At 38.4% G+C, this 24,889-nt stretch overlaps 1 protein-coding gene across 3 annotated transcripts in view; it reads left to right on the top strand.

Moving 5' to 3' along the window:
• The first annotated feature begins 1,563 nt into the window (after positions 1 to 1,563).
• VSIG4 (V-set and immunoglobulin domain containing 4) overlaps positions 1,564 to 24,889 on the top strand; it is an 88,678-nt gene continuing 65,352 nt past the window's right edge. The window contains exons 1-3 of one of the 3 annotated variants that reach the window (XM_053202399.1): positions 1,564 to 1,747; positions 7,591 to 7,947; positions 8,685 to 8,966. In XM_053202399.1, coding sequence (XP_053058374.1) covers positions 1,693 to 1,747; positions 7,591 to 7,947; positions 8,685 to 8,966 — 694 coding nt within the window. In that variant the 5' untranslated portion in view covers positions 1,564 to 1,692. The remainder of the gene's footprint in view (positions 1,748 to 7,590; positions 7,948 to 8,684; positions 8,967 to 24,889) is intronic. The other 2 variants (XM_053202400.1, XM_015080507.3) reach the window with 2 other exon arrangements.

Raw genomic sequence — 24,889 nt, 5'->3', positions numbered from 1 at the left:
CTCCCCAGTTCTCTCTCTCTGTCTCTGTCTCTCTCTCTAAAATAAATAAATAAACATATAATAAAAACAGTCACCAGGCCAGACAAATTAACACCAGTTCAATGGGACATGGATTTTTGGTAGGCTCTTCATCAGGAAAGACTGTAAAGGAGAGGTGTGTGTGTGTGTGTGTGTGTGTGTGTGTGTGTGTGTGTGTGTTGGTAGTGGTGGTAGAGTATTAGTTCTAAAATACAAAAGGAGGGATCTCCAAAATTCAGGGTTCGTTGTGTGAGGACCCAATGGAAATCAGTGACTGGAAGTTCAAATGAGGTGGACTGAACCAAAAATCAAAGGGCAACCATACAAGAGGGATTGAATCTGGGAGGCAGAGGTGCTTGACAGAATTCCATGAAATAATAATATTAGACTCAAGAAATGCTGGAGTCTCCTCTTAGCCTTTGTCAAGTCCCAAATCACCTGTATATAACTACCCCTTGGCAATCATGTGTAGGAGATAATGTCTGTCCTTGGGGTCTTACTCACCATTTCTACGAAGTTCACCCCTTCTCTGATCAAGGCCTCTCTTATCCTTCCAATCAAAAACAAAAACAAAAACCATAAAAGCAAAGGCCGAGGTTAGACTTACTTATATTTTGGTATGAATTTATTGGAAGTGTTTCTCCTTTTGAAGGTGTTTATATTTTCAAAGCTTGGTAGACTATGAGCAATGCCAAACCTAAGTGTAGACTGCTGGTGAACTTACAGTTGCTCTGGGGTCTATGAAGAGAAGCAGTTAAGCTTGGAAGCTTAATTCCTTTCTCTCTTGCTAGTCATAGACAAGTAGCAATTGAAAATTATTGAAAAGTTCAACCTAATAGAGCATACCACTACAGGTCAATGGACAAGTACATTGGATGTTAAACTTAACTTTCCCTTAAATAAATAAATAAATAAATAAATAAATAAATAAATAAATAAACAAATAAACAAGCAAACAAACCCTAATGAGCACTAATGGGAATATTTACCACCAAAGAAGTGGAGCTATTGGAGGAAGTGATTCAAAAGCTTCCCAAAGGTGAGACATAGGGATATATATCCCCATAACGACTTTATCCATGGGCTTGCCAATTACTTACGTTTTGATTTACAGAAATCTCTTTCATACACTTAATCTCTTGTACTCTGAAGCCCACAGGCACCCACTGCCAACACTCTGTTCGTTTGCACAGGCATATCAGGCAGGAGTTAAAGGTATGACTGCTAAATATTGCATAGGCCAGTAATGTTGATCTCTCCTCCCTGGGCCTACCAGAAAGGAAAATATCTCTATAGTAGAGGGAGAAAACTCATACCCAAAGGTCATCCCCAGACTCAGAGTCTTGTGGAAGAAACACAAAATAAATACATCCTGGGAGATCAAAGACCAGAAAGCCTTATTTGCTCCAGGGAAAGTCAAATCAATACCCTAACAAGGGGAGGAATTACTTCACTCACCCTGAACCCCCAATCCCAGGCAGGGGAGGGAGGGCGTACTCACATGACTTGTGCTGAAATAGGGAAGGAAGGAGAATGTGAGATGAGACTGGGAGTCCAAGTGAGAGATATAGAGAAGGAAGGGAAGTAAGCAGGCACAGAAGCTGACAGCCATCATAAGTTCAAGCCTTTGACAGCAGGAGACTGGAACAAAGGAAAAAACTGTCTAAAGCTGTGATGAGGCTCTTACTGGACCTCCTGCTCCTGGGCCACCTAACAATGGTCACCTATGGTAAGGAAGGAAATTGCTATCTGGCCGCTACTGCTGTCACAGGCAAAAGTCTGGGGTGTGGGGATTGAATGGTTACTGAGGAAAGCCTATTCCTGCTGAATAGGTGAGTATTCTCAAACAGTGCTACAGACTCTCTCAGTTTGGGGCAGCTGAAGACTACTAAAGAAGCTAGAAGGTAAGTTTGGGTAGAAATTAAAAAGGATCCTCTCGAAAATATCCACATGATTTTCTAGTACTTGTCATATCTTGGGGACATTAAGAAGGTGCCCAATGCCACCCAAATCCTTCCTCCATCTTCTTTCACCTGAAATTATGCCATTATACCTTAACTCCTCTATTTCTAGGTCTTTATCCCTGTTAAGATATATAAGCTTCAAGGAAGGAATGTTGTCCAAGAGTTATATAGGACCTTAAAAGTAATCTAGACCCATTTTTCATAGTTATGAACAAGTGCTCAAAATATCTGTTTACATAATTCCAGGCATTGAGAGTTCACCACTTCCCCAGACTATCTAGTCTGTGCAAGAGTAGTTCCAAATGTTAGAAGTTCTTCCTTGTGTTGAACTAAATCCACTTCCTTGTGATTTTCATCCTAAAGCTCCAGCTCTATTTCTTGGATACACAAAGAACATATCTACTCCCTTGATGTTGTGACAGCCCTTTAGAGTTCTGAGGACAGACACCATGTCCCTTTGATTTATCTCTTCTCCAAAATAAACAAACCCTAGCTTCTTCAATTGCTATTCATAGGACTTGGTGGTTTCTTACCACCTCTTGCGGTAGCTCCTTTCCCTGTGAATATGGCCCAGTTTGTCCAGGCTACTTGGGGGAAATTAATGCTGGATATATATCCTAAAAGAAGTCTGGCTATCCCATAGAAGCATTATTTCCTTGGGCATTCCCCCATTCTCATTTATATCCCTGAGAATTGAGATAGACTTTTAGGTAACTAAGCATGAGTAATAGCTAAGTGAGACCCAAGATAGGGCAAATCGGTTCTTGCTGCACCTCTGCTTATTCCATATCTTTAGAGGGAGAGGATGGATGGATGTTAGGTTGGTGTCCCTTTGTGGTCAGAAAGAACTCAGTTTTTCACAACAGACTCAAATTATGCTAATCTATCCTGGGCCTTTGTGACCCATCAAATTCTAGATCCTCAAAGCTAAAAGAGATACTAAATCAAGTTACCTGAGAGGAAAAGAATGTGCTCCAGGCCACAGAGCATTAGTGACAGAGTTAATTTTCCTAAATAATAGTGCCTTTTAAAAACAGCAATATTTCATCATCTTCCAGGTTTTAGAATACACCTTTCTACCTTCTCCAAATCTGTTGTTTTTAGCGGAGACTTACAGAAGCAGGACTGGCGCTCAGGGTAACATTATGTACATGTTAAAGTTAAATTGTGTGTGTTCATGTGAGTACTCTCATGTATATTGTTCCTTCTTCTGCCTGTGAGGTCCTCTAGACATGGAAGCAGAACTTCCTTTTGTGTGGAGTGTTTAACACTATAGATCTAGAGCTCAGGACATACTGAATGACCAATAACACCTTCCCTCTCCCTGGATCTCAGTGTCTCCAGCCTACTGTACAGTGATTACATCAGCTTGGCTGGCCTCATAGGGCCTCTAGGGGCCAGAATCAGCTGCTGGGTCAAAGACACATGTTGAAATAATAATGATAATAATAATAATAATAATAATAATAATAAATATTTTCACTTTATAAACATTATAAACATTTTATTAACAGCTATTATCTAAGCCAGGAGGCAACCCAAGAGAGGGAGAGAGGCCACACATGGGGGTGTGGGGTTATGGGAAGATCCCACTCTCTGTGTGATGGTGAGAGGACGAAGATTTTAAAAAGGACCTAAAATTGGCCCTATAAAGGAACTCTTGCCCAGAAAACTAAGGTTTTCCTTTATTTAGGACTATTACACAGGCCCTGCATTTTGCTTTTCTAAGTCCAGTTCCTAGAACAAGTACTGTCCCCTGTTTCTCAAATTAAACTCTTTTCAACAAAGCCCCTTGAGTCAATGCCTAGCCCAGGTCTTTCTCCTGTAGAGGGATAATATTTAGAGAAAATTCAGTTTTTCCCTGAGAAAAGAGAGTAAGACTCTGAAGGCGTGGGAAACGCTTTTCAGAAAATAGCCAGCAGATGGAATTTTTTTTCAGCAAGTCAAATCAAGCAACTTTAAACCATGTCAAGTAAGGGGTTACTAATTACAATTGTGGCTAGTGGTTTAATAAGGTAAGAAGGCAGTGTAGCATCCAAAAGCCTTTCTTCTAAGCCCGTGGGCCCAGTTCAGCCCTGCTTTCTGTGTAACTTTTAGATAAGCATCTTTCTTTCTCTTGGCTTGCCTACATGTACCATGAGGAAATGCAACCAAAAGCCCTTGCAGCTATGCCATTCTAGAAGTCTCAAATTCTATACTGCCTGGTACTTCAATCCCTGTCAAAGCAAGTGCTTTGCCATTTGGTGGTTTTCACGGATCCATAAAAGGCAGAGCATTTCCCCAGGAGGTGAGAGTTTCCTGAAATAGATTTTCCCTACCCAGTCTTCCAGGAAAGACATCTATATTGCTTAATTTGATCAACATTTCACATTGGCTTCCAAACAAGTCCTGTTGCTATTTATACAGGCTACTTTATCCTTTCTGGCTCCTTACAATCCATGGATGGCCTATTTCCTGCTCATAACTTGGTAGGCTCCCCCAGGTTGGTGAGGGTAGCCGCTTACCTTCTCATGTGCTAACTCCTCCTTCAGGTCATCATTAAAACTGAAAATGATATAATCTAATTAATCTTTCCTCTGGAGAAGACATATAGAGGACTTCTGTAAGATAAGAAGAATCAAAACAAATATGAAAAGTTTCTCTTGAGGCATGAGACAGGACTGGCAATTATCTACCACCTACTGAATGCCATCCATCATGCTAGGTGCTTTCACACCTAAACGCTCATTTGATCTTCAAATAGCCTTGAATGGAAGGTTTATTGTTATCTCCATTTTATTGATAATGACCTGAATCTCATACAGGTTTAGAAATTTACTCCAGGTCACACAGAGACATGGTGACACAGGTCACATGTTATGATAGACCTTGGACTTCGATTGGTGTTGTTCTTCTTACTACATCATGCTGTTATTCATTATTCTCCTGATCTCATTAGGTGCTTCTATTCACTGTTTCTCTAGGCTCTCTGAGAATCACAAGGAAAGCTGGCAGGTGAAAGTCAATTCTATTGAGGTTACCTTCACTTTGGAGATCAGAGTACATAATGTACAATGTCTTTTTTGTGTGTGTGATGCTCTATGCCTACCATACACTTTGTCGTTGTGCTACTAATGAAGCAGAAGGAAGAGGGGAAAACAAGAAAAAGAAGGAAGAAGAATATAAACCAGATGGAAGGACGGGTTGAAGGTAGGAAAGAAGAAAGGAGAGGGGAAGAAAAAAGTAAAAGGGGAAAAAATATGTAATTCTTAGAATTGTTTCTAACTCTGTCCCATGCCCTTATTCTGGAATGTGGAAGTAAAGCCCAACCAATTCTTTTTTTTTCTTTTTCTTTTCTTTTTTCTTTTCTTTTCTTTTCTTTTCTTTTCTTTTCTTTTCTTTTCTTCCTTTGTCTTCTTTTTTTTCAAGTAGGCTTCATGCCCAGAGTGGAGGCCAACACACGACTTGAACTCACAACCTTGAGATCAAACCCTGAGCTGAGATCGAGAGTCAGACGCTTAACTGACTGAGCCATCCAGGTGCCCCAAGCCCAATCTACTTTTAGAAGTGACTTTCAAGATTGAGAAATTGAGATTGGCTATTCATATTCTTGACAGACCACAGTGGGCTCTGTGAGATAACCCAGGAAGTTCCCAGAAAGGGTAATGTAAGCCAGGCCTTGCAGTTCCCTAAAGTCCTCCGAGAAGGAAGACATACATACATATAGACAAAGGCATGTTCAGCTTTTCCAAATGTCCTCACAGCAGAATGCTGCTTTGTTGTGCAGGAGAAAAGTGTGAGAATGTTTTCAGAGGAGGGGAGACAGATTTGGGAGAGCTGAAAGATTATTGGGAAACAGCACATTAAACTGGGAGGCTCAGATGGTTTTCATGGGTCTTAAGGCCCCATATGTGTGTTTGCAAGTGACACGTGTGTGTTCATGATGATGATAAGGTGTATTTGCATGCATATGGAGGCCTACACTAGCAATAGCACAGTGAAACTCACCACCGTCTGGTGATAGTTCACCACCAGCTAGAAAATGTAATTATTTAACTTCCATTTCCATTACAATTAGTATTGAACCATCTAGGATTGGAAGGTACCTTAAAGAGTAATACTGTCCAAGACATAAACAAAGCTCAGAATTTCCCCCTGACAACTTAGTCCATCAATAAACAGATATGGATAATTATAAAGTTCATTTTTAGGGCAAACCAAAATCCACCCCTATTATGCTCCCATTCATGGGTCTGAATTCTGCTTCCTGCACAATCTGAAACCCTCCAGAGAATATGTGGTGGATTTAAAAACATGGACTCATGTTTGTTTATTCTTTTCTACTCAAGGCTTTTATCTTGTCAAAAATATGCTAGCTATGCTCTAAGAATCTCTGCTGAGGGCACAGACTAGAGACTTGACTTTAGTCTCCCCACTGATAGAAGCCCTGGTACTTGGCAATAAATTCTGGGAGGATGCCCCCATCCTGTCTTCCATCTCTTTGACTGAAGCCTGGGAATCTAAGCTACATAAAAGGCTTTTATTCAGTTACATCTTACAGTTTCAAGCTCATTCTTCTAGTACAGACATAAAGAAATTGTCTAAATACAATCCCTCACTCTTGGTCAGATTTAAGTAAAACACAAAGTCCTCAAAATACAACTTTATGAATGGAAATTTCTAAAGGGAGGTGATGGCTCTCTCAACACCCCCAACTTGCCTTCCCCATGTTTCCTTCCCCAGCATTCCAAGGATCAATCTCCTTTTGTTCCTACTACCATCCTTACCATAGCCAGCTCTAGGATTTTATTCATATCCTTTTCCTCTCCAGACATTTTTCTCTCCATTACCCCTTGGGATGGGATTTTCCAATGTACCTTTGGTGAAACCTAAGAGAAAGCAAAAATAAAGAAAAAGAAATAAGGAAAAAAGTCAGGCTTTTAACTGCAAGTTTCAAAGTTAACAATAACTAATGATTTTATTAAACAGGAATACATTTCACATGTTTCCACCTTCAGAGTTGCCCTTTTCAGCAACCTTCCTCCCTTCTAGAGAAGAGCTTAGGGATGAGGACCCAAAAACTGAGCCCTTCTGTAGAGCAATGGGGAGTAAGCAGGGAATATGGCCCTTTCTTTCTTAGCCCTGAAGCCCACATATTTCTCCAGGTACATAATTACATAGTAAAATATCCTAAACACAGCTATTTAGCATTTGCTCCTACACTTCTTTTGGAAAATGTTGAAAGAAGCTTTTTTTAATAGACTTACAGAATTTCACAGTTTGAAGAATCCTTAGAGATCATTCCATTCAAACTCTCTACATTATAGATAAGAAAATGGGTCCTCATGGTGAAAAGTGACTTACCCAGAGTCATCTCACAGCAAGGTAGTGACAGGAAAAGGACTTGAAACTGAAAAAAGCTAACGTGTTAAGAGCTTTCCTTCTGAGAACAGGTTCTGATTGATGAGAAGGCTGGCAGAGAACAAAATGACACATCAATCTGACAGTATTATGGAAGGAAATTTGAGAGGTGTTTCTCAGAAGCCTCTTAAGATCTGCCACTTCTATCCTAGCTTCCAGATGGGTGGGCTATCTATGTCTGCTTTCTTCCTCTGTTTCTCCTCTTCAGGCCATCCAATCCTGGAAGCACCTGAGAGTGTGACAGGGCCTTGGAAAGGGGATGTAAATATTCCATGCACCTATGGTCCTCTGCAAGGTTACACTCAAGTCTTGGTAAAGTGGCTGGTACAACGTGACTTGGACCCAGTCACCATATTTCTACATGATTCCTCTGGAGACCATATCCAGCAAGCAAAGTATCGAGGCCGCCTACAAGTGAGCCACAAGGTTCCAGGAGATGTGTCCCTCCAACTGAATAGCCTGGAGATGGATGACCGGAGCCACTACACATGTGAAGTCACTTGGCAGACCCCTAATGGTAACCAAGTGGTGAAAGATAAGATCATTGAGCTCCGCGTCCAGAAAGGTGAGTCACTGTGGGCGGTAGGAAAGCACTAATAGATGAAGGCCAAATAAAGGACTATAATCCTAGAAAACCTTGATAAACCCAGGGAATTTTGTCTACTTGTATACAGACTCTTTTCAGTTATATGTGCTAATCAAGAGAAGTGGACAGGCATAAGATCCTCAGGGTCACCACTCTTATAGTATAATTTAAGAAGTGTTGAAAAGGGCTCCTCATCTTCAAATATTTACCCCTTGAAGTTTCCCAGAAGTTCCAGCATCCACACCCTGGTTTCCCTCCTTGGGTTATGGGTCTTAAAACTCATGAAAATGAGTATATCTATCTAATCATAATATTGGAGAGTAACTAGAGGTTGACAGAAAAGCTCTGGGGAAAGGGATGCTGGGGTCAGCCAAGATAAATATTGCTGACTTGACAATTTATGAAAGCCTGCCCTGGTAATCCAAAATTGCAGATAATCAAAAAACTCAATCTATTGATGCCTAAAAAAAAAATCTCTATACATTTAAAAAAAATCAGTTGATTTTTAATTCCAGATAATCCCCAACCCTAGATAACACAAAACAGTACCTAATCGTCCAAAGAAAGATTTTTTTATTCTCTCCCAAGTCAAGAGCCCCTTTTAGTTCCCTTTGCAGATATATACTTGTTCCTATACACAGGAAGCATGACTCAGCCTTGTCTTCACATATCCTTGTAACTTCTCAGAGCCTCCCCTCTTGTCTTCCCTTTTGCAGTCTCTGTTTCCAAGCCCACAGTGACGACTGGCAGTGGCTATGGCTTCACAGTACCCCAGGGAATGAGGATTAGTCTTCAATGCCAGGCTTGGGGTTCTCCTCCCATCAGTTATGTTTGGTATAAGGAACAGACTGTCAATCAAGAACCCATCAAAGTAGCAGGGTCGAGTACCTTACTCTTCAAGCATGCCGTGGTGGCTGACTCCGGCTCCTATTTCTGTACTGCCAAGGGCCGGGTAGGATCTGAGCAGCGCAGTGACATTGTGAAGTTTGTGGTCAAAGGTGAGCAATCCTTTCTTTTGGAGATCCTTGCAATCACAGTCCTTGTAATGGGGATATCTTTATTCCATAGAAGACAGTTTTGTGTGTGTGGAGGGGGGTGGTGTCCTGGGTTGTGCAATCACAGAGAAAGAAAAATTCTGAACTGATAATCACAAGGCTGGAGACAATGCCTGTCATGTTGTGGGTCAAGAAGACAAAGAGGGTAATGGGGAAAGTGACATTCAATAGGTAATTCATATTTCGCAGACACAATTCACAAGAACTCAGCAGACATTTTATAATTGATTCCCACATCTACTTCATGAGATAGCTATCATCAGCCTAATTTTATGGAAGAAATTGAAAATCAGAAAGGGAAATATATTTGCCCAGGAGCTCACAGCTAGAAAGTTCAAGTTGGAACTTGCATGAAGATGGCATACTCTTTCCATTACATCTAATTGTCTCTTATGTTTGAATCTTTATTAGCTCCCGGACACCCTTTGGAATCTATTTTTGTTGTTGTTATTTTCTTTCTTTCTTTTTTTTTTTTTTGTAGTGTTGACACACAGTGTTACATTAGTTTCAGGTGCACAACATAGTGAATTGACATGTTTATACATTATGCTATGTTCACTACAAGTGCAACTACTATTACATCACTATTACAATATAATTAACTATATTCCTTTTACTGTGCTTTTATCTTCTTTTATTTCCTAACTAGAAGCCTCTATCTCCCATTCCTCTTCACACATTTTTCCCATCTTCCCACACTCCTACCCTCTGGCAACCATCAGTTTGTTCTCTGTGTCTATACATATAATTCTGCTTTTTTTAATTCATTTTTTAGATACCATATGAGTGAAATCATATGGTATTTGTCTTTCTCAGTCTAACTTATTTCACTTACCATAATATCCTCTATGTCCATCCATGTTGTCTCAAATGGCTTGATTGCATCCTCTTTTATGGCTATTTAATATTCCATTGTACATATATACACCACTTTTTCCATATCCATTTGTCTAACCATGGACACTTATGTTGTTTCCATATCTTGGCTAGTGTAAATAATGCTGCAATAAGCATAGAGGTGCATATATCTTTTCAAATTAGTGTTTTCATATTCTTTGGGTAGATTCCCAATAGCAAAATTAATGGATCATATAGTATTTCTACATTTATTTATTTATTTATTTATTTATTTTTGAAAAGCCTCCATGCTGTTTTTAACAGTGGCTGTACCAGTTAACATTCTCACCAGTAGTGTATGAGGGTACATTTTTCTCCACATCTTCACCAACACTTGTTATTTTTTGTCTTTTTGATTTTAGCCATTATAACAGGTGTAAGGTGATATTTCATTTTGCTTTTTCTTTGTTTTGTTTAGTGAGGATTTTTGTTGTTATTTTGTTGTTTGTGTTTGGTTTTGCTTCATGAAATAAAGCCCAGATATCTACATACTGGTTTTTTTTTTTTTTTTTTGATACCACCACCCCCCCGCCTTCCATCTTCTAAAGTCAAATGAAAGTTCTGGTTGATGTCTCTGATTGACTCTGGTAAATCAAGGTCTGGCTGTTTCTTACAGAATTATCCTGGGAGCACAACAAATTATGTACATAAAGGTTGCAGGTTGGGGTTTAAACAGCCATCCCAGCAGTGGTATGTCTAAATGCATCTTGTTGCCTTGCAAGACATCTCCTTGGAAGGGAGAATGTTTATTCCAACAAGGCTGCCATTGCCCAAAACATGTTGGGAACTAACTAACTTTTAGGGACTTATCCTCTGAGCCACCTAAAAATTATTATCCTCAGAAGATAGCTCTGTGTAAGGAAAATGAGCAAGCTGGCTCTCACTCACTATTTGGATTAGGAGATTAATGTTGGTTTGAGACTCCTTTGTTTTCTTGAAAGAATTTATTTCCCAAAGTTGAGTTGTAATGAGTGTGTGTGTGTATGTTTTCGTCTGTTAGTTGTTGGGGGAACAAGGGCAGTCTGACTCTTAGAGAATTACATAGCCCAGTTCTCTGAGAGTTGACAAATGGTCAGGCAGAGAGGGCAGAACATGACCAGAAAGTCCAAGAAAGTATACTTCATAAAGTGATAGTTGAAAATTCTCACTTTTCTGTGAGTTAGTTCCTAGCCAATCTGGGAAGGACCTTGCTTACAAACAACCTGTCCATTCCTTATCAAAGTTTATGCTTACAGGCAACAAAGTCGTTAGGCACTATTTACCATTGTCCTTTAGTGATGAGAAAGGAAAATGAGACTCAGAGAAGTTACTCTCAGTCTTGCACCCTTCTCTGCTCTGTGAGCCTTCACCTTCTTTCTGCACCTCAACCTGGTTCCATGATTCTGGTTGCATTTTATCTCTGACCTACATAGCTCTAAATCCTCATTCCTCTGCCTTACACTCTATGCCATTCCTCACTTATGATATAGCTCTGGATGCCATGCCTTTCTTCACATTCAGACAGCTAAGCTTTGATTTTAAAAAATGCAGAGATGGGCGCCTGGGTGGCTCAGTCAGTTGAGCATGCGACTTTGGCTCAGGTCATGATCTCACAGTCTGTGAGCTTGAGCCCCGTGTCAGGCTCTGTGCTGACAGCTCAGAGCCTGGAGCCTGCTTCAGATTCTGTGTCTCCCCCTCTCTCTGCCCCTCCCCCACTCATGCTCTGTCTGTCTGTCTCTCTCTCTCTGTCAAAAATAAATAAACATTAATTACATTTTTACTGCAGAGATTCTTTGGCCTCAGTTATCAGTTTACTTTCATGTTCTGTGACACCCACTGCCTATTCCCATACTGTTTACCAACTTGTGAATTTTTGTCCCATTCCTGATAGCAGCTGTTGAGAACACTTTTACTCTATTTTAAGCCTCCAGTTCGGCTCTCATAACATGAGAGAATACCCAGATCCGTCTCAGATGTGAATTCTCTCAACTACCCTCTCTGTCTTGACATTTCCCTACCAATTCCTTCTTGGAGCAGAGTAAAATATGCCTTTCTCTCCACAGCAAACCCTCCATCTGTGCTTTTAACCTCAGTTAATCTAACTCTCTGACCCACCTATTGAGTCATCACTAACCTCCAAATTATGAAAATTTTAGACCTTTTCATTCACACTCATCCTCTTCAACATCAGTGTAACAGTTGACATTCCTTCTTCCTCAAAGGTCTTTCAAATTCTATCACCACCACCGTTCTCTTTTGGTTCTCCTAAGACATATCTGACTGATCCTTCTAAGACCCCTCTGCTGGCTTTTCCTTAATTTATCTCTTGGATCATAAATGTTGTCAAAGACCTAGTTTGAAGCTTCGGCAACATCTTTAACTTCCTCCTCCCCTTCCATTTCAAATAATCATCAATATCACCAAGTGCTGTGAATTCAACTACTGAATCAGCTCTCTTATTAAGCTCCTCTTTTCTTTTCCAATACCCTCATTAGTTTCATCATATTTTTTCTTGAACAATTTCTGGGGAATGGAAATAAGGAGAATGTCAGTTTTTTTTTTTCCAATCACCTTTTAAATGACTTCTCTATGTCCATCCATTCACACCAAAGCATCAACTAAATCATCATTTATTGAGTATCTATTCTATGTCATGAGATATAAAATCCATGAGGGTCCAGCAAAGTACTTGGCATATAGGAAGCACTTAATGGATATTTGTAAATGAATAGACAAGATATACCACTCCTTCACCTTCAAAAACCTCACCACACTGTTGTCAGAATTATTTTTGCAAAATTTAGATTGGGCAATGTTTATTCCTTCCTCAGAAACTTTCTGTTGCTCCACATGGACACTTCTACAAAAAACAAAGCCTAAACTCCCTTAGTCTGTTCCCAGACAACCTATCCAGACTTATCTTTCCACATCTGTAACATAAAGTGCTGTTCTTCCTACCTGCAATTTTCTTCCTTCTTCTTAGTCTAAAGAAATTCTATCCACCTCCATTGACATCTTTTTGTCAATGAGATATACTTTGCATACTATAAAATTCAACATTTAAATGAATATGATTCAGTGGTTCAGATTGTTGCACACTCATCACCATTATCCAATTCAAGAGCGTTTTAAACACTCCAAAAGGAACCACCATGTTCTTTAAGCAATCACTCTCATCCTCCATTCCTCCAACCCCTAGAAATCACTAATCTACTTTCTGTTTACTTACCTTAGAATACTTATCTATTCTGGGTATTTCATATTAATTGAACCATGCAATATGTGACATTTTGTGTCTGGTTTCTTTTACTTAGCATGATATTTTCAAAGTTCATCCATGGTGTAGCATGTATTAGATTTTCATTCTTTTTATTGCCAAATATTATTCCATTGCATGGATATAACGCATGTTATCATTCACTCATCAATTGATGGGAACTGGGGTTGTTTCTACTTTTTTGTTATTATTAATAATGCTACTAGTAGCAATCATGTACATGTCTTCATTTGAATTTCATTTCAATTCGCTTAAGTATATGAGTAGGAATGGAATTTCTGGGTCATATAGTCACTCTATACATATATTTTTGAGTAACTCCTGAACTCTTTTCCAAAGTGGCTGTACTATTTTACATTCTCATCAGCAGTGTATGAGGGTTGCAATTTCTCCTCATTTTTCATCAACTTATTTTGCATTTTATTTATTAAATTATAACAAACTAAGTGGGTATGAATTAGTATCACCTTGTTACACTTTGCATGTCCCTAGTGACTAATGATGTTGACTATCTTTTCATGTGCTTATTGGCCCTTTGTATGCCTTCTGTGGAGGATAGATTATTCAAATATTTTGCACATTATTTTTTATTGAAGTGTAGTTTATTGAGGTATACAATAATATATTAGTTTCAGGTGTACAATGTGGTGATTCAACATTAATAAACATTATGAAGTGATCACCATGTATAGTCTAGCTACCATCATTTACCATACAAAGTTGTTATGTATTATTACATATTATTGACTGTATTTCCCATGTTGTGCATTGTATCCCCATGTCTAATTTTATAAATGTAATTGTGCACATTTCAAAATTTGATTGTTTTCCTTTGTAATTGTTGAGTTGTAATATTGTTTCATATATTCTTAATGCTAGATTATTTTCAGATATATTGTTTGCAAATATTTTATCTCATTCTATAGGTTGAATTTCACTTTCTTTAGATAGAGTCCTTTGATACACAAAAGTTTTTAATTTTGATGAAGTCTAACTTATTATTTTTTTTTCTTTTGATGCTTATGCTTTTGGTGTCATATCTAAGGATCCATTACCAACGCAAGGACACAGATATTTACTCCTATGCTTTCTTTTCAGAGTTTTAAAGTTATATCTCATATGTTTAGATCTCTGATCTATTTAGAATTAATTTTTATATATAGCAGGAGACAGAGGGACCAAGCTCATTATTGTATTCTCTGGTTGTCCCAGCATTAGTTGAAGAAACTATGCTTGCCCACTGAATGGTCTTAGCAGTCCTGTCAAATATCAATGACCAAAGATATAAAAATTTATTTATGACTCTCAATTGTATTACATGATCAATATATTGATACAAGTACCACAGTTTTGATTTCTATAGCTTTGTGGTAAGTTTTTATTTTTTATATTAAATATAATTTATTGTCAAATTGGTTTCCATACAACACCCAGTGCTCATCCCAACAGGTGCCCTCCTCAATGCCCATCACCCACTTTCCCCTCTCCCCCACCCCCCATCAACCCTCAGTTTGTTTTCAGTATTTAAGGGTCTTTTATGGTTTGCCTCCCTCCCTGTCTGTAACTTTTTCCCCCTTCCCCTCACCCATGGTTCTCTGTTAAGTTTCTCAGGATCCACATATGAGTGAAAACGTATGGTATCTGTCTCTCTCTGCCTGACTTATTTCACTTAGCATAATACCCTCCAGTTCCATCCACGTTGCTACAACTATATACAATGCAATACTACTTGGAAATGAGAAAGAATGTAGTAAGTTTTTAAATTGGTGAGTTTTCCAATTTTGTTTCTCTTTTTCAAGATTGTTTTGGTTATTTAGGATCCATGGCAATTCCATCTGGAGTTATATTGATCCATATAGGATCAGCTTTTCCATTTCTGCAAATAGGTCATTGAGATTTTTATAGTGATTGAATTTATTCTACAGATTTTGACAGTATTGCCATCTTAATATTAAATTTTTCAATCCATGAACATGAGACGTCTTTCCAGTTATTTGAAACTTCATTCAACAATGTCTTGTAGTTTTCAGTTTGATGCTTCTCTCCTGCATCTCCTACATCTCCCCCTTTTTCTTTCATTTGGCAAAGCTGGAGGGCAAAGACAGAGGCTTGTGAGGCATATTTTTGGCTTCATTGCTGTCCTATTCTCCACATTAGGTATATGCAAAGTAATTAGACAAAGATTAATATAAAACTAACAATCGCAGAAAAGATTAAGGGTTTTATATAATTCATTGGATTAAATTCTGAGATTCGATTAGTTATCTCAGATAGAGAAGGAACACCACAAATCATCTCAAGTTTATTTTTGAATGTTTCATAGATATCCTTTTGTAATTAAACTATATCAGCAGAGGTGTACCTTGATTAAGAAGGTGCCAATGCGGGGCACCTGGGTGGCTCAGTCGATTAAACATCCAACTTCGGCTCAGGTCATGATCTCACAGTTTGTGGGTTCAAGCCCCGCGTTAGGCTCTGTGCTGACAGCTCAGAACCTGTAGCCTGTTTCAGATTCTGTGTCTACCTCTCTCTCTGCCCCTCCCCTGTCCATGCTCTGTCTCTGTCTCAGAAATAAATAAACATTAAAAAAAATTTTAAAAAAAGGTGTTGATGCACCAGGTCCCATGATATTGTAGATTGATTATATACGTGGGGGGTGACACAAAAGGTTCCAATCACATTGAAGCTTTATCTGTTGTTGTAAACTAATCAATTGATCTAGAAAAAGTACAGCTTGTTGCAAGTCATATGATTGGCTCTCTATTCGGCTATCAATCAGCCGTTGACTGTTACACAGCCTTTCTGAATCTTGATGCCAGTTTTGTACAAAGTGGGTGGTTTGTACAGTCTGATGTACAAAACTGGCTGTTGTTGCTGTAGCTGTAATAGCTATAATCCCAAGTAGAGTGGTTACCAGTAAAGCTACAAAAAACATGGGGTGCAGTGTAAGATACTTTCTAAATATTTCGTCTATGAGATACATTTCAGGGGAATGTGGCCAAGACCGATCCATAATTACAGTCATCCAAATCACATTACATGCCTTAAGGATATATAAGATTTTTTTATACTGATTAAAAGAAATAGTAGAATTAAGACAAGTATAAAAACAACAATTATGGCAAGTCAGAAGATTGTTATCAAGGACCTAATGAGGCATGCCTAACATAAACAGAAAAGGAAGTCTGATACATACTTGAATTTTATGAGTCTCATTTAATCTAAGAGAGATGGATAATTTATTTGAAGTATTCATTAAGTGGCCTTTCCACGTGGCCATGCCTAATAATCCAGTGCCAATCTTCCAAAGTTCTGAATGAACTGGCCCATCAGGTAAACGTGGGCTGGGAGAAGTCATCCCTCCTTCATGCCATACAATGGGTTCAGATGTTACATCTAAAATGATGTCGTCTTGATATTGAAGCCATCAGAGCTCTCTTTTGGAGTGTTTGATCCGAGCAGAGCCTACAGAGGCCCAGATAATGATGCTTCCTTTGGAAGTGTTAAGAACTCTACCAACCTCTCCTCTACAGAGCTCCCAATTAACCCATTCCTCAGGATTTATAATCTTTCTTAATTGACATCAAGGCAATTTAGGAGGGTAATTGTATATAATTCTTTGACTTCTCATGGAGACACCTGTAGTAAGTACAATATAGAGACATTAGTCCCATTGGGTATTTTTGCTATCCATGCCTGTGAATGAAATGTAACACAGTGTTCACCTGTTCCAAAGCATATAGGTGGCCCATCTGCACCTACAGAATATTCAGGGATTATTTTTCCTTCTTCTTCTGGTTTAAATGGACCTCTATTATCATAAGGTCCAGGCAACGAGACTGAATCATTTACATAAACTGGGAAAGAGGGATCATCCCATGTAATTAATCTATTAAGAGGTGGATTTGGAATATAAACCCAATATGTGTGATTCTCTTTAGTATTCATGGTTAAAGTAAGAACCGACATCATGGCAATAAACAGAGTAGTAGAAGTCTTAGGTGTTCCTCTTTTTTGGAGGATCTGTTCTGCTTCTAGAGTCATCTTCTTCATCTGTCCCCATGTTGGAGGTTTGGCTTTCATTGTTTTTTTTTTTGGTTCTTCTTTTTATCTTTCATTCCAGGCTTAATTCTTCCGTATCTTTCTTCAGTGGTCGAAAATCGTCAACTCTTTCTTTTCACCCATCTGTTCATATCGTGCTTTTAATTGCCAGGCTGGGAGCCAGATATACCCGTTATCTGTGGACACAAGAGCAAATCCTTGACCCCACAATTTAACATACCCAGGGCACCATTGGTTATTATCATTTTTCCAAAATATTGGTTGTGAAAGGGGTCTGGTATTAGAGACTGTGTGATGTTTTTCAGCTGCGGTGAGCTCGTGTTCACCTCTTAAATCCAAAAAAATAAGTGTAAATAATGTTTTCATTAATTGATCCTTTGGATTTAAGGCCATATCCCCTGTTTTTGTTTTTGTCACATGGTTTTTAATGTACGATTAGCATGTTCAATAATAGCTTGACTACAGGAATGCTTGTAGTATGATGAATGCCCCATTTTTGGCAAAATATAAGAAGAGTGTGAGAAGTAAAAGCGGAGCCATTGTCAGTTTAAAGATTCTGGGGGAGTCCCATCATGGCAAATGCTTCTAAAAGGTGCTGAATAACATGGGCTGTTTCTTCTCCTGACAAAGGTGTAGCCCATATAAAACCAGAATATGTATTTATTGATATATGTACATATGCAAGGCAACCAAATTGTGCAACATGAGTAACATCCATTTGCCATAAATCATTAGGTTGTTGACCTCTGGGATTAACCCTCTAAGAGTACGGAGGACTAACAATGGGCCCACAAGTGGGGCAGTGTGATAATTTCTCTGGCTTGTTTAAGGGAAATAGAAAAGCATTTACTTAAGCCTTTAGAATTAAGATGAGTCATAATGTGAAAATCTTGTGCTGTAATAACAGGAGCTGCCAATAAGGAATCCGCTGTAGCGTTTCCTTCTGCCAAGCGGCCAGGGAGGCCAGAATGAGATCCTATGTGAGTAATGTATATAGGATGGGATTGGTGTTGGAGACAATGTTGGACTTGAAAAAATAAGTCAGACAATTCTGAGCCATCTGAATAAATATTAATGGTTTCCAAAATTTCTTTTAGTATGAAATTAATTGTCAAGTTGGTTTCCATATAACATCCAGTGCTCATCCCAACAGGTGCCCTCCTCAATGTCCATCACTCACTTTCCCCTCCCTCCCACCAGATTTTCAATCATTTGTTTAGAATAGGTTGAATCCATTAAGATATTGATGGAGGAGGAAACATCCTTAAGTAATAGAAATATGGCAGCGAGTTCAGCCTTTTGTACTGAGGCATATGGGGATTTTACACATTTAGAAGTAGGACCATAATATGCAGAATAACTGGATTTGTTGGCATCTGTAAAATAATTAGGTCCATTTACATGTACTGCTTGTACAATTCAAGGCATGATAAAGGAGGTGGTTTTGATAAATTCAATTAACTTGGATTTAGGATAATGGATGTCTATGTGACCTATATTATCTGGAACTCCAAGTTGCCCATGAAATGCATTGCTGATAGGCCATGGATATTTGTGCATGAGACAGAAGTACTATAATTGTCTCAGGGTCTTGGGCTGTTATTTCCTTAAGTCTCTCCCGACCCTTAAAAATCAACATTCCTATTTTGTCTAAATATGCAGGTAATTTTTTAAAGGCTTTGTTGGAAAGAAATATCCATTCTATGATTCCATTAGCCTGCCAAAGTACTCCTGTAGGAGAATGAGGTGATGGTAAAATTAACAAGGAAACAGGTAGCGAGGGGTCAACTTGAGTAAGCTGACTGGAAGCAATTTTTTGTTCATCCCATTGTAATTCTTGGGATGCTTCCGGAGTTAATTTTCTAGAGCTATTTAAATTGGAATTCCCTTTAAGTACATCAAAAAGATGAGTCAGTTGATAAGTAGGTATACCTAGAGTAGGACTTAACCAGTTAATGTCTCCTAATAACTTCTGGAAATCATTCAAAGTATGCAAGGTATCTCTACGAATTTGAACATTTTGAGGCATTATTGAATTTTGTACTAATTTTTGACCTAAATAGAATAAGGGATCTTCAAATTGAACTTTGTCTTCTGTAATAATGAGGCCATCTTCTGAGAGGGTTGCCTGAGCTGCTAAAAAGAGTGCATGTAAATCATGTCATTCCAGTAACGCTAATAGGCTGTCATCCATGTAATGAATGATCTGAGCATGAGGAAACAGATAATGAATATCAGAGAGGGTCTGCAACAAAAAGCTGACAAAGAACAGGACTATTTAACATTCCTTGAGGTAAAACTTTCCATTGAAATCTGTTTTTGGGCTTCTCATGATTAATTACAGGAATGGAGAATGCAAATCTTTCCGAATCTTTAGGGTTTAAGGTAATGGAGAAAAAACAATCCTTAAGATCAATAATTATAATTTTCCAGTCTCGAGGGATAGCAGCAGGTGTCAGAAGGCAAGGCTGTAGTGCCCCCGTAGATTGTATGATTTTATTTATGGGTCGGAGATCAGTCAGCATTCTCCATTTTCCAGATTTCTTTTTTATGACAAAAACCGGAGAATTCCAGGGACTAGTTGAAGGTTCAATATGTCCCGCTTCTAATTGTTCAGAAACTAAAAATTTTAAAGCTGCCAGTTTTGCTTGAGAAAGTGGCCACTGCTCTATCCATATCAATAAGATATGGCTCATAAATGGCTCATCAATAAGCCATTTTAAAGGCAGCACACATTTTTTGTTCTCTGGCAGTGGCCACTAGGGTAAATTTGGATATCCTAGACTTGTGGCTTTATGTTTGGGGAAAATATTGAGGGGTGTTTTAATGCCTTGTTGATTTATATATAATCCCTTCAGTGGGTCATATCCCATGGCACACATTATATTTTTACTTTGAGTAAATACAGATGGGATATTAATATATGCACCCCATTGTTGAAGTATATCTCTACCCTACAGATTAATGGCAATGTTAGCCACATAGGGTTTAAGAGTTGCTATCTGATCCTCGGGTCCTTCACATCTCATAATCTGTTGACTTCTTTCTATTCCCCCTAAGGAGCCAAGTTCTGTAAAAATTACAGGTACATTTTCAACAGGCCAAGATGAAGGCCAAAACTTTTCAGATATGATGGTAACGTCAGCTCCAGTGTCTCCTAATCCTATAAAAGGTTTATTATTAATTTTAAGATGTATTTTGGAGTGAAAATCTTTCAAAAATGTTTGCCAATATAATTGTTTTCCGGTACTGCAAAAACCTCCAGTTCTGATAACAGGATTGCTTTGGCCCTCTATATAAAGAATAATAAGTAATTGAGCAATTTTATCTCCTGGTTGAATATTATAAGGGTTATCGGCCGATATCATAACTTGAATTTCATTTTCCTAATCACAGTCAATAACACCAGGATGCACATGAATACCTTTAAGTGTAAGACTACTCTGCCCAAAAATAAGGCCTACTGTGCCTTTTCCAAAGGCCCATAAATTCCTGTTCTAACTTTAACGACACCTAAAGAAGGCTGGGTCTATAGCAGGGAGATCTAAGGCAGGACTCCCAGTTGTTGCATGACAGAGGTCTGTGACCTGTCGATGTTGTGGTGTTGAGACCCATTGCTGGCTGGATAAAAGCTCATTTTGTTTGTTGGGCCCTGAGCTAGGCCCTGTGAGAAGTTTCCCTGATTTTGATCAATATTAAGAGATGGAAGAGGATGCCCATCTTTGTGATATTTGGAATGGCACTGATTGGCCCAATGATATCCTTTTTTACAACGAGGGCATAAAACAGTTGGAGACATTAATTTAGATAGATTATCAGTACTGGTATTATTAACATTATGCTTGCTTTTTTTTAATTTGTCCTTTATTTTTCAACAGTCTTTTTTCATATGGCCAATTTTTCCACAACCAAACCATTTGGTGTTAGTTTTAAAAGGGCCTGTCTGTCTTATAGCGGCAGCAAAGGGGTACATATTGTAAAGTGGGGTACCAGTATCAGCACATGCTGTCACATAGTCAGCCATGGACCCAGCAGCCACTCTTATAGGATGAAGAGCTGGCTGGCATTCTGAATTAGCATTACATAAGCCACAATAGGAACCAACAAATCTCTTAGGCCTGCCTGAGGAATTGTTTTAGCCAGAACATCCCTTGATCTTGCTACAAAGTCAACATAAGGTTCAGTATTTCCCTGTTTAACATTTACAAATGAGGGGGTAAGTTCCCCTAGAGTAGCTGTACTTTGCCAAGCCATCTTACAGCAATTCTGTACTTGTTGTATTGCTTGATCACTCATACCACATTGATATCTTAGTTGAGAATATTCTCCTTGTCCAAAAAGTTGTTCCTTGTCAATAGGAATATTATCATGAATGTTTCTTTCCTCTTGAATCTTAGTATGATCTTCCCACCAAGTCATAAGTCATAAATATTCAGCACGGGATAAAACAGTTCTAGCCAACATTTCCCAATCTTTAGGAATCAAGCGTTTGGTATCAGAAAATGTTGAAAGTAAGCCCTGCATATAAAGAGAGTTAGTGCCGTATTGGACACAAGCCATTTTAAGATCTTTCAAAATTTTTACAGGGATCTGAGAGTATTATAGCATTATAGCTTCCATTAGGATATTGTGCATTTGGTGGAAAAGCATTCAGAGTAACTGGAAATATTTCTGGTACCGGTTGTATCAATTCTAAATCTCCTTCCTCCTTAGCCTTTATCAACCCTCACATCAGAGGTGTAATTATAGGGCCCCCATATCCCTTGGAAAGAACTATTATGTGAGGCTGATCATTAGAAAAAGGAATGGAAGTGACTGGATAGGCAGTCTTTCGTTTAACATGAGTAGGAATTTTTGTATTTTTAGGTAAAGGAGAGGGGGGGTATACTTTATTATAAGGGGAGGCACTATCCTCCAAGTTATCATTTGTGGGTGGTGGCAGAGGCCATTCTGGTAAAGTATCTTCCTCAGACGCTATAGCTTTGATTTCTTCAGAGGAAGACTCATCCTCAAAACTATCAGATGTAAAATCTGACTCATCTTCTTCTTCTTGATGAGTTTTTAATTTAGGTGAACTTATATTTTGTTCTGAGTCGGACTGTAAAGGCTGTAAAGCCATCTCAAAGAGCATAAAGACCAAACTTTTAAAGAAATGATATCTCCATTTTGATGAGCACGTCTAAGCGATTTCATAATTAATCTCCATTGTTTAAGGTGTAAAAGATTTTTTCCAGAATGGTTAAACCAATAGCAATGTTTTTAAACCAAGTATCAGAACTCATCAAAAGTTCCTCTTTTCACTTTTACTCCAGAACTTCGCAATAAAGTACGAAGTAATTTAGAGTAAGCTTCATGATCATGAGACAGTGAGTTTCCCATACTTCACTATCCCAGAGCCGGGACTTACCTGTCCTACCGCTCTGCTTTAATCCTCTGCGACTGTAAACCAAAGTAGTCTGAAAACTGCCTTAACCTGCTGACTAGGCCAATTGTTGCAGGGAATATAGCTGGAGTCACAAAAGATGAGTCCGCAAAGTTCAGTTAGGTGAAGGTCCTCATACTCGAGTCAGAATGAGGCCCAACTCCAGAATGAAGCTTCTTTTTATTACGATAATTGCTAAAGACTATGTGCATAAAGTCAACTAAGCGAGTGTGTTAATCAATCTAATTGTTTTGCTTTTCAAGGTTGAATTTCGAGTTCACTGGTTTCTATAGCTATAGTAAGGGTCAGGTGTGAAGGAGGATCCAGCCCTGGGCAATGTTAATGGCTCTAGGGTTCCTTACAAGCTGCAGCCACATTCAGCTGTGTAAACATGTCCTAAGGCCTTGTACCTTCTCCAGCCCTTTCCTTTTGAAGTCTTTTCCTTTATTGCTTCCCTCCTGCAACTCCCACACAAAGATCCCACTAAAAAGAAGAACTATACACCAATTTCCCTGTTGAATATAGATGCAAAAATCCTCAACAAGATATTAGCCAACTGGATCCAACCATACATTAAAAAAATTATTAGCCCTAAGTAAGTACAAAAAGATCAAGATCATACCGTGCATATTTTCAGACCATAATGCTATGAAACTTGAAATCAACCACAAGAAAAAATTTGGAAAGGTAACAAATACTTGGAGACTGAAGAACATCCTACTAAAGAATGAATGGGCTAAACAAGCAGTTAAAGAGGAAATTAAAAAGTACATGGAAGTCAATGAAAATGATAACACCACAACCCAAAACCTTTGGGACGCAGCAAAGGCGTTCATAAGAAGAAACTATATAGCAGTCCAGCCCTTCCTAAAGAGGAAAGAAAGATCTCAGATACACCACCTAACGTTGCGCCTTAAGGAGCTAGGAAAAGAACAGCAAACAAAACCCAAAACCAGCAGAAGACAGGAAATAAAGATTAGAGCAGAACTTAATTCCATTAAAACCAAAATAACTGTAGAACAGTTCAATGAAACCAAAAGCTGGTTCTTTCAAAGAATTAACAAAACTGATAAGCTACTAGCCAGTTTGATCAAAAAGAAAAAAAAAAGGAAAAGACCCAAATAAATAAAATCAAGAATGTAAGAGGAGAGGTCACAACCAACACAACAGAAATAAAAACAATAAACAGGGAATATTATGAGCAAGAATATGCCAATAAAAATGGGTAATCTGGAAGAAATGGAAAAATTCCTAGAAATGTATACACTATCAAAACTGAAACAGGAAGAAATATAAAAATTGAACAGACCCATAACCAGTAAGGAAATCAAATTAGTAATCAAAAATCTGCCAAAAAACAAGAGTCCAGGGCAAGATGGCTTTCCAGGGGAATTTTACCAAACATTTCTGGAAGAGTTCACACCTATTCTCTTGAAGCTGTTCCAAAAAACAGAAATGGAAGGAAAACTTCCAAACTGTTTCTATGAAGCCAGCATTACCTTGATTCTAAAACCAGACAGAGACCACTGTAAAAAGGAGAACTTTAGACCAATTTTCCTGATGAACATGGATGCAAAAATCTTCAACAACATATTAGCCAACAGGATCCAACAATACATTAAAAAAATTATTCACCACGACCACGTGGGATTTGTACCTGGGATGCAGGGCTGGTTCAATATCCACAAAACAATTAACATGATTCATCACATCAATAAAAGAAAGGACAAGAACCATATGATGCTCTCAAAAGATGCAGAGAAAGCATTTGACAAAATACAGCATCCTTTTTGATAAAAACCCTCAAGAAAGTATGGATAGAAGGAGCATACCTGCAGATCATAAAAGCCATATATGAACGACCCAACACTAATATTATCCTCAGTGGGGAAAAACTGACATCTTTCCCCCTAAGGTCAGGAACAAGACAGGGATGTCCATTCTCGCCACTGTTATTCAACATAGTATTGGAAGACTTAGCCTCTGTAATCAAACAACACAAAGAAATAAAAGGAATCCAAATCAGCCTGGAGGAGGTCAAACTTTCACTCTTCACAGATGACATGATACTCTACATGGAAAACCCAAAAGATTCCACAAAAAAACTGCTAGAACTGATTCATGAATTCAGTAAAATGGCAGGGTATAAAAATCAATGCACAGAAATCTGTTGAATTTCTATAACAATGAATCAATAGAAAGAGAAATCAAGGAATCGATCCCATTTAC

Source organism: Acinonyx jubatus, chromosome X, assembly GCF_027475565.1.
Source record: "Acinonyx jubatus isolate Ajub_Pintada_27869175 chromosome X, VMU_Ajub_asm_v1.0, whole genome shotgun sequence".
NCBI classification, from domain to species: domain Eukaryota; kingdom Metazoa; phylum Chordata; class Mammalia; order Carnivora; family Felidae; genus Acinonyx; species Acinonyx jubatus.
This window is presented reverse-complemented; position numbering and strand designations above follow the sequence as displayed.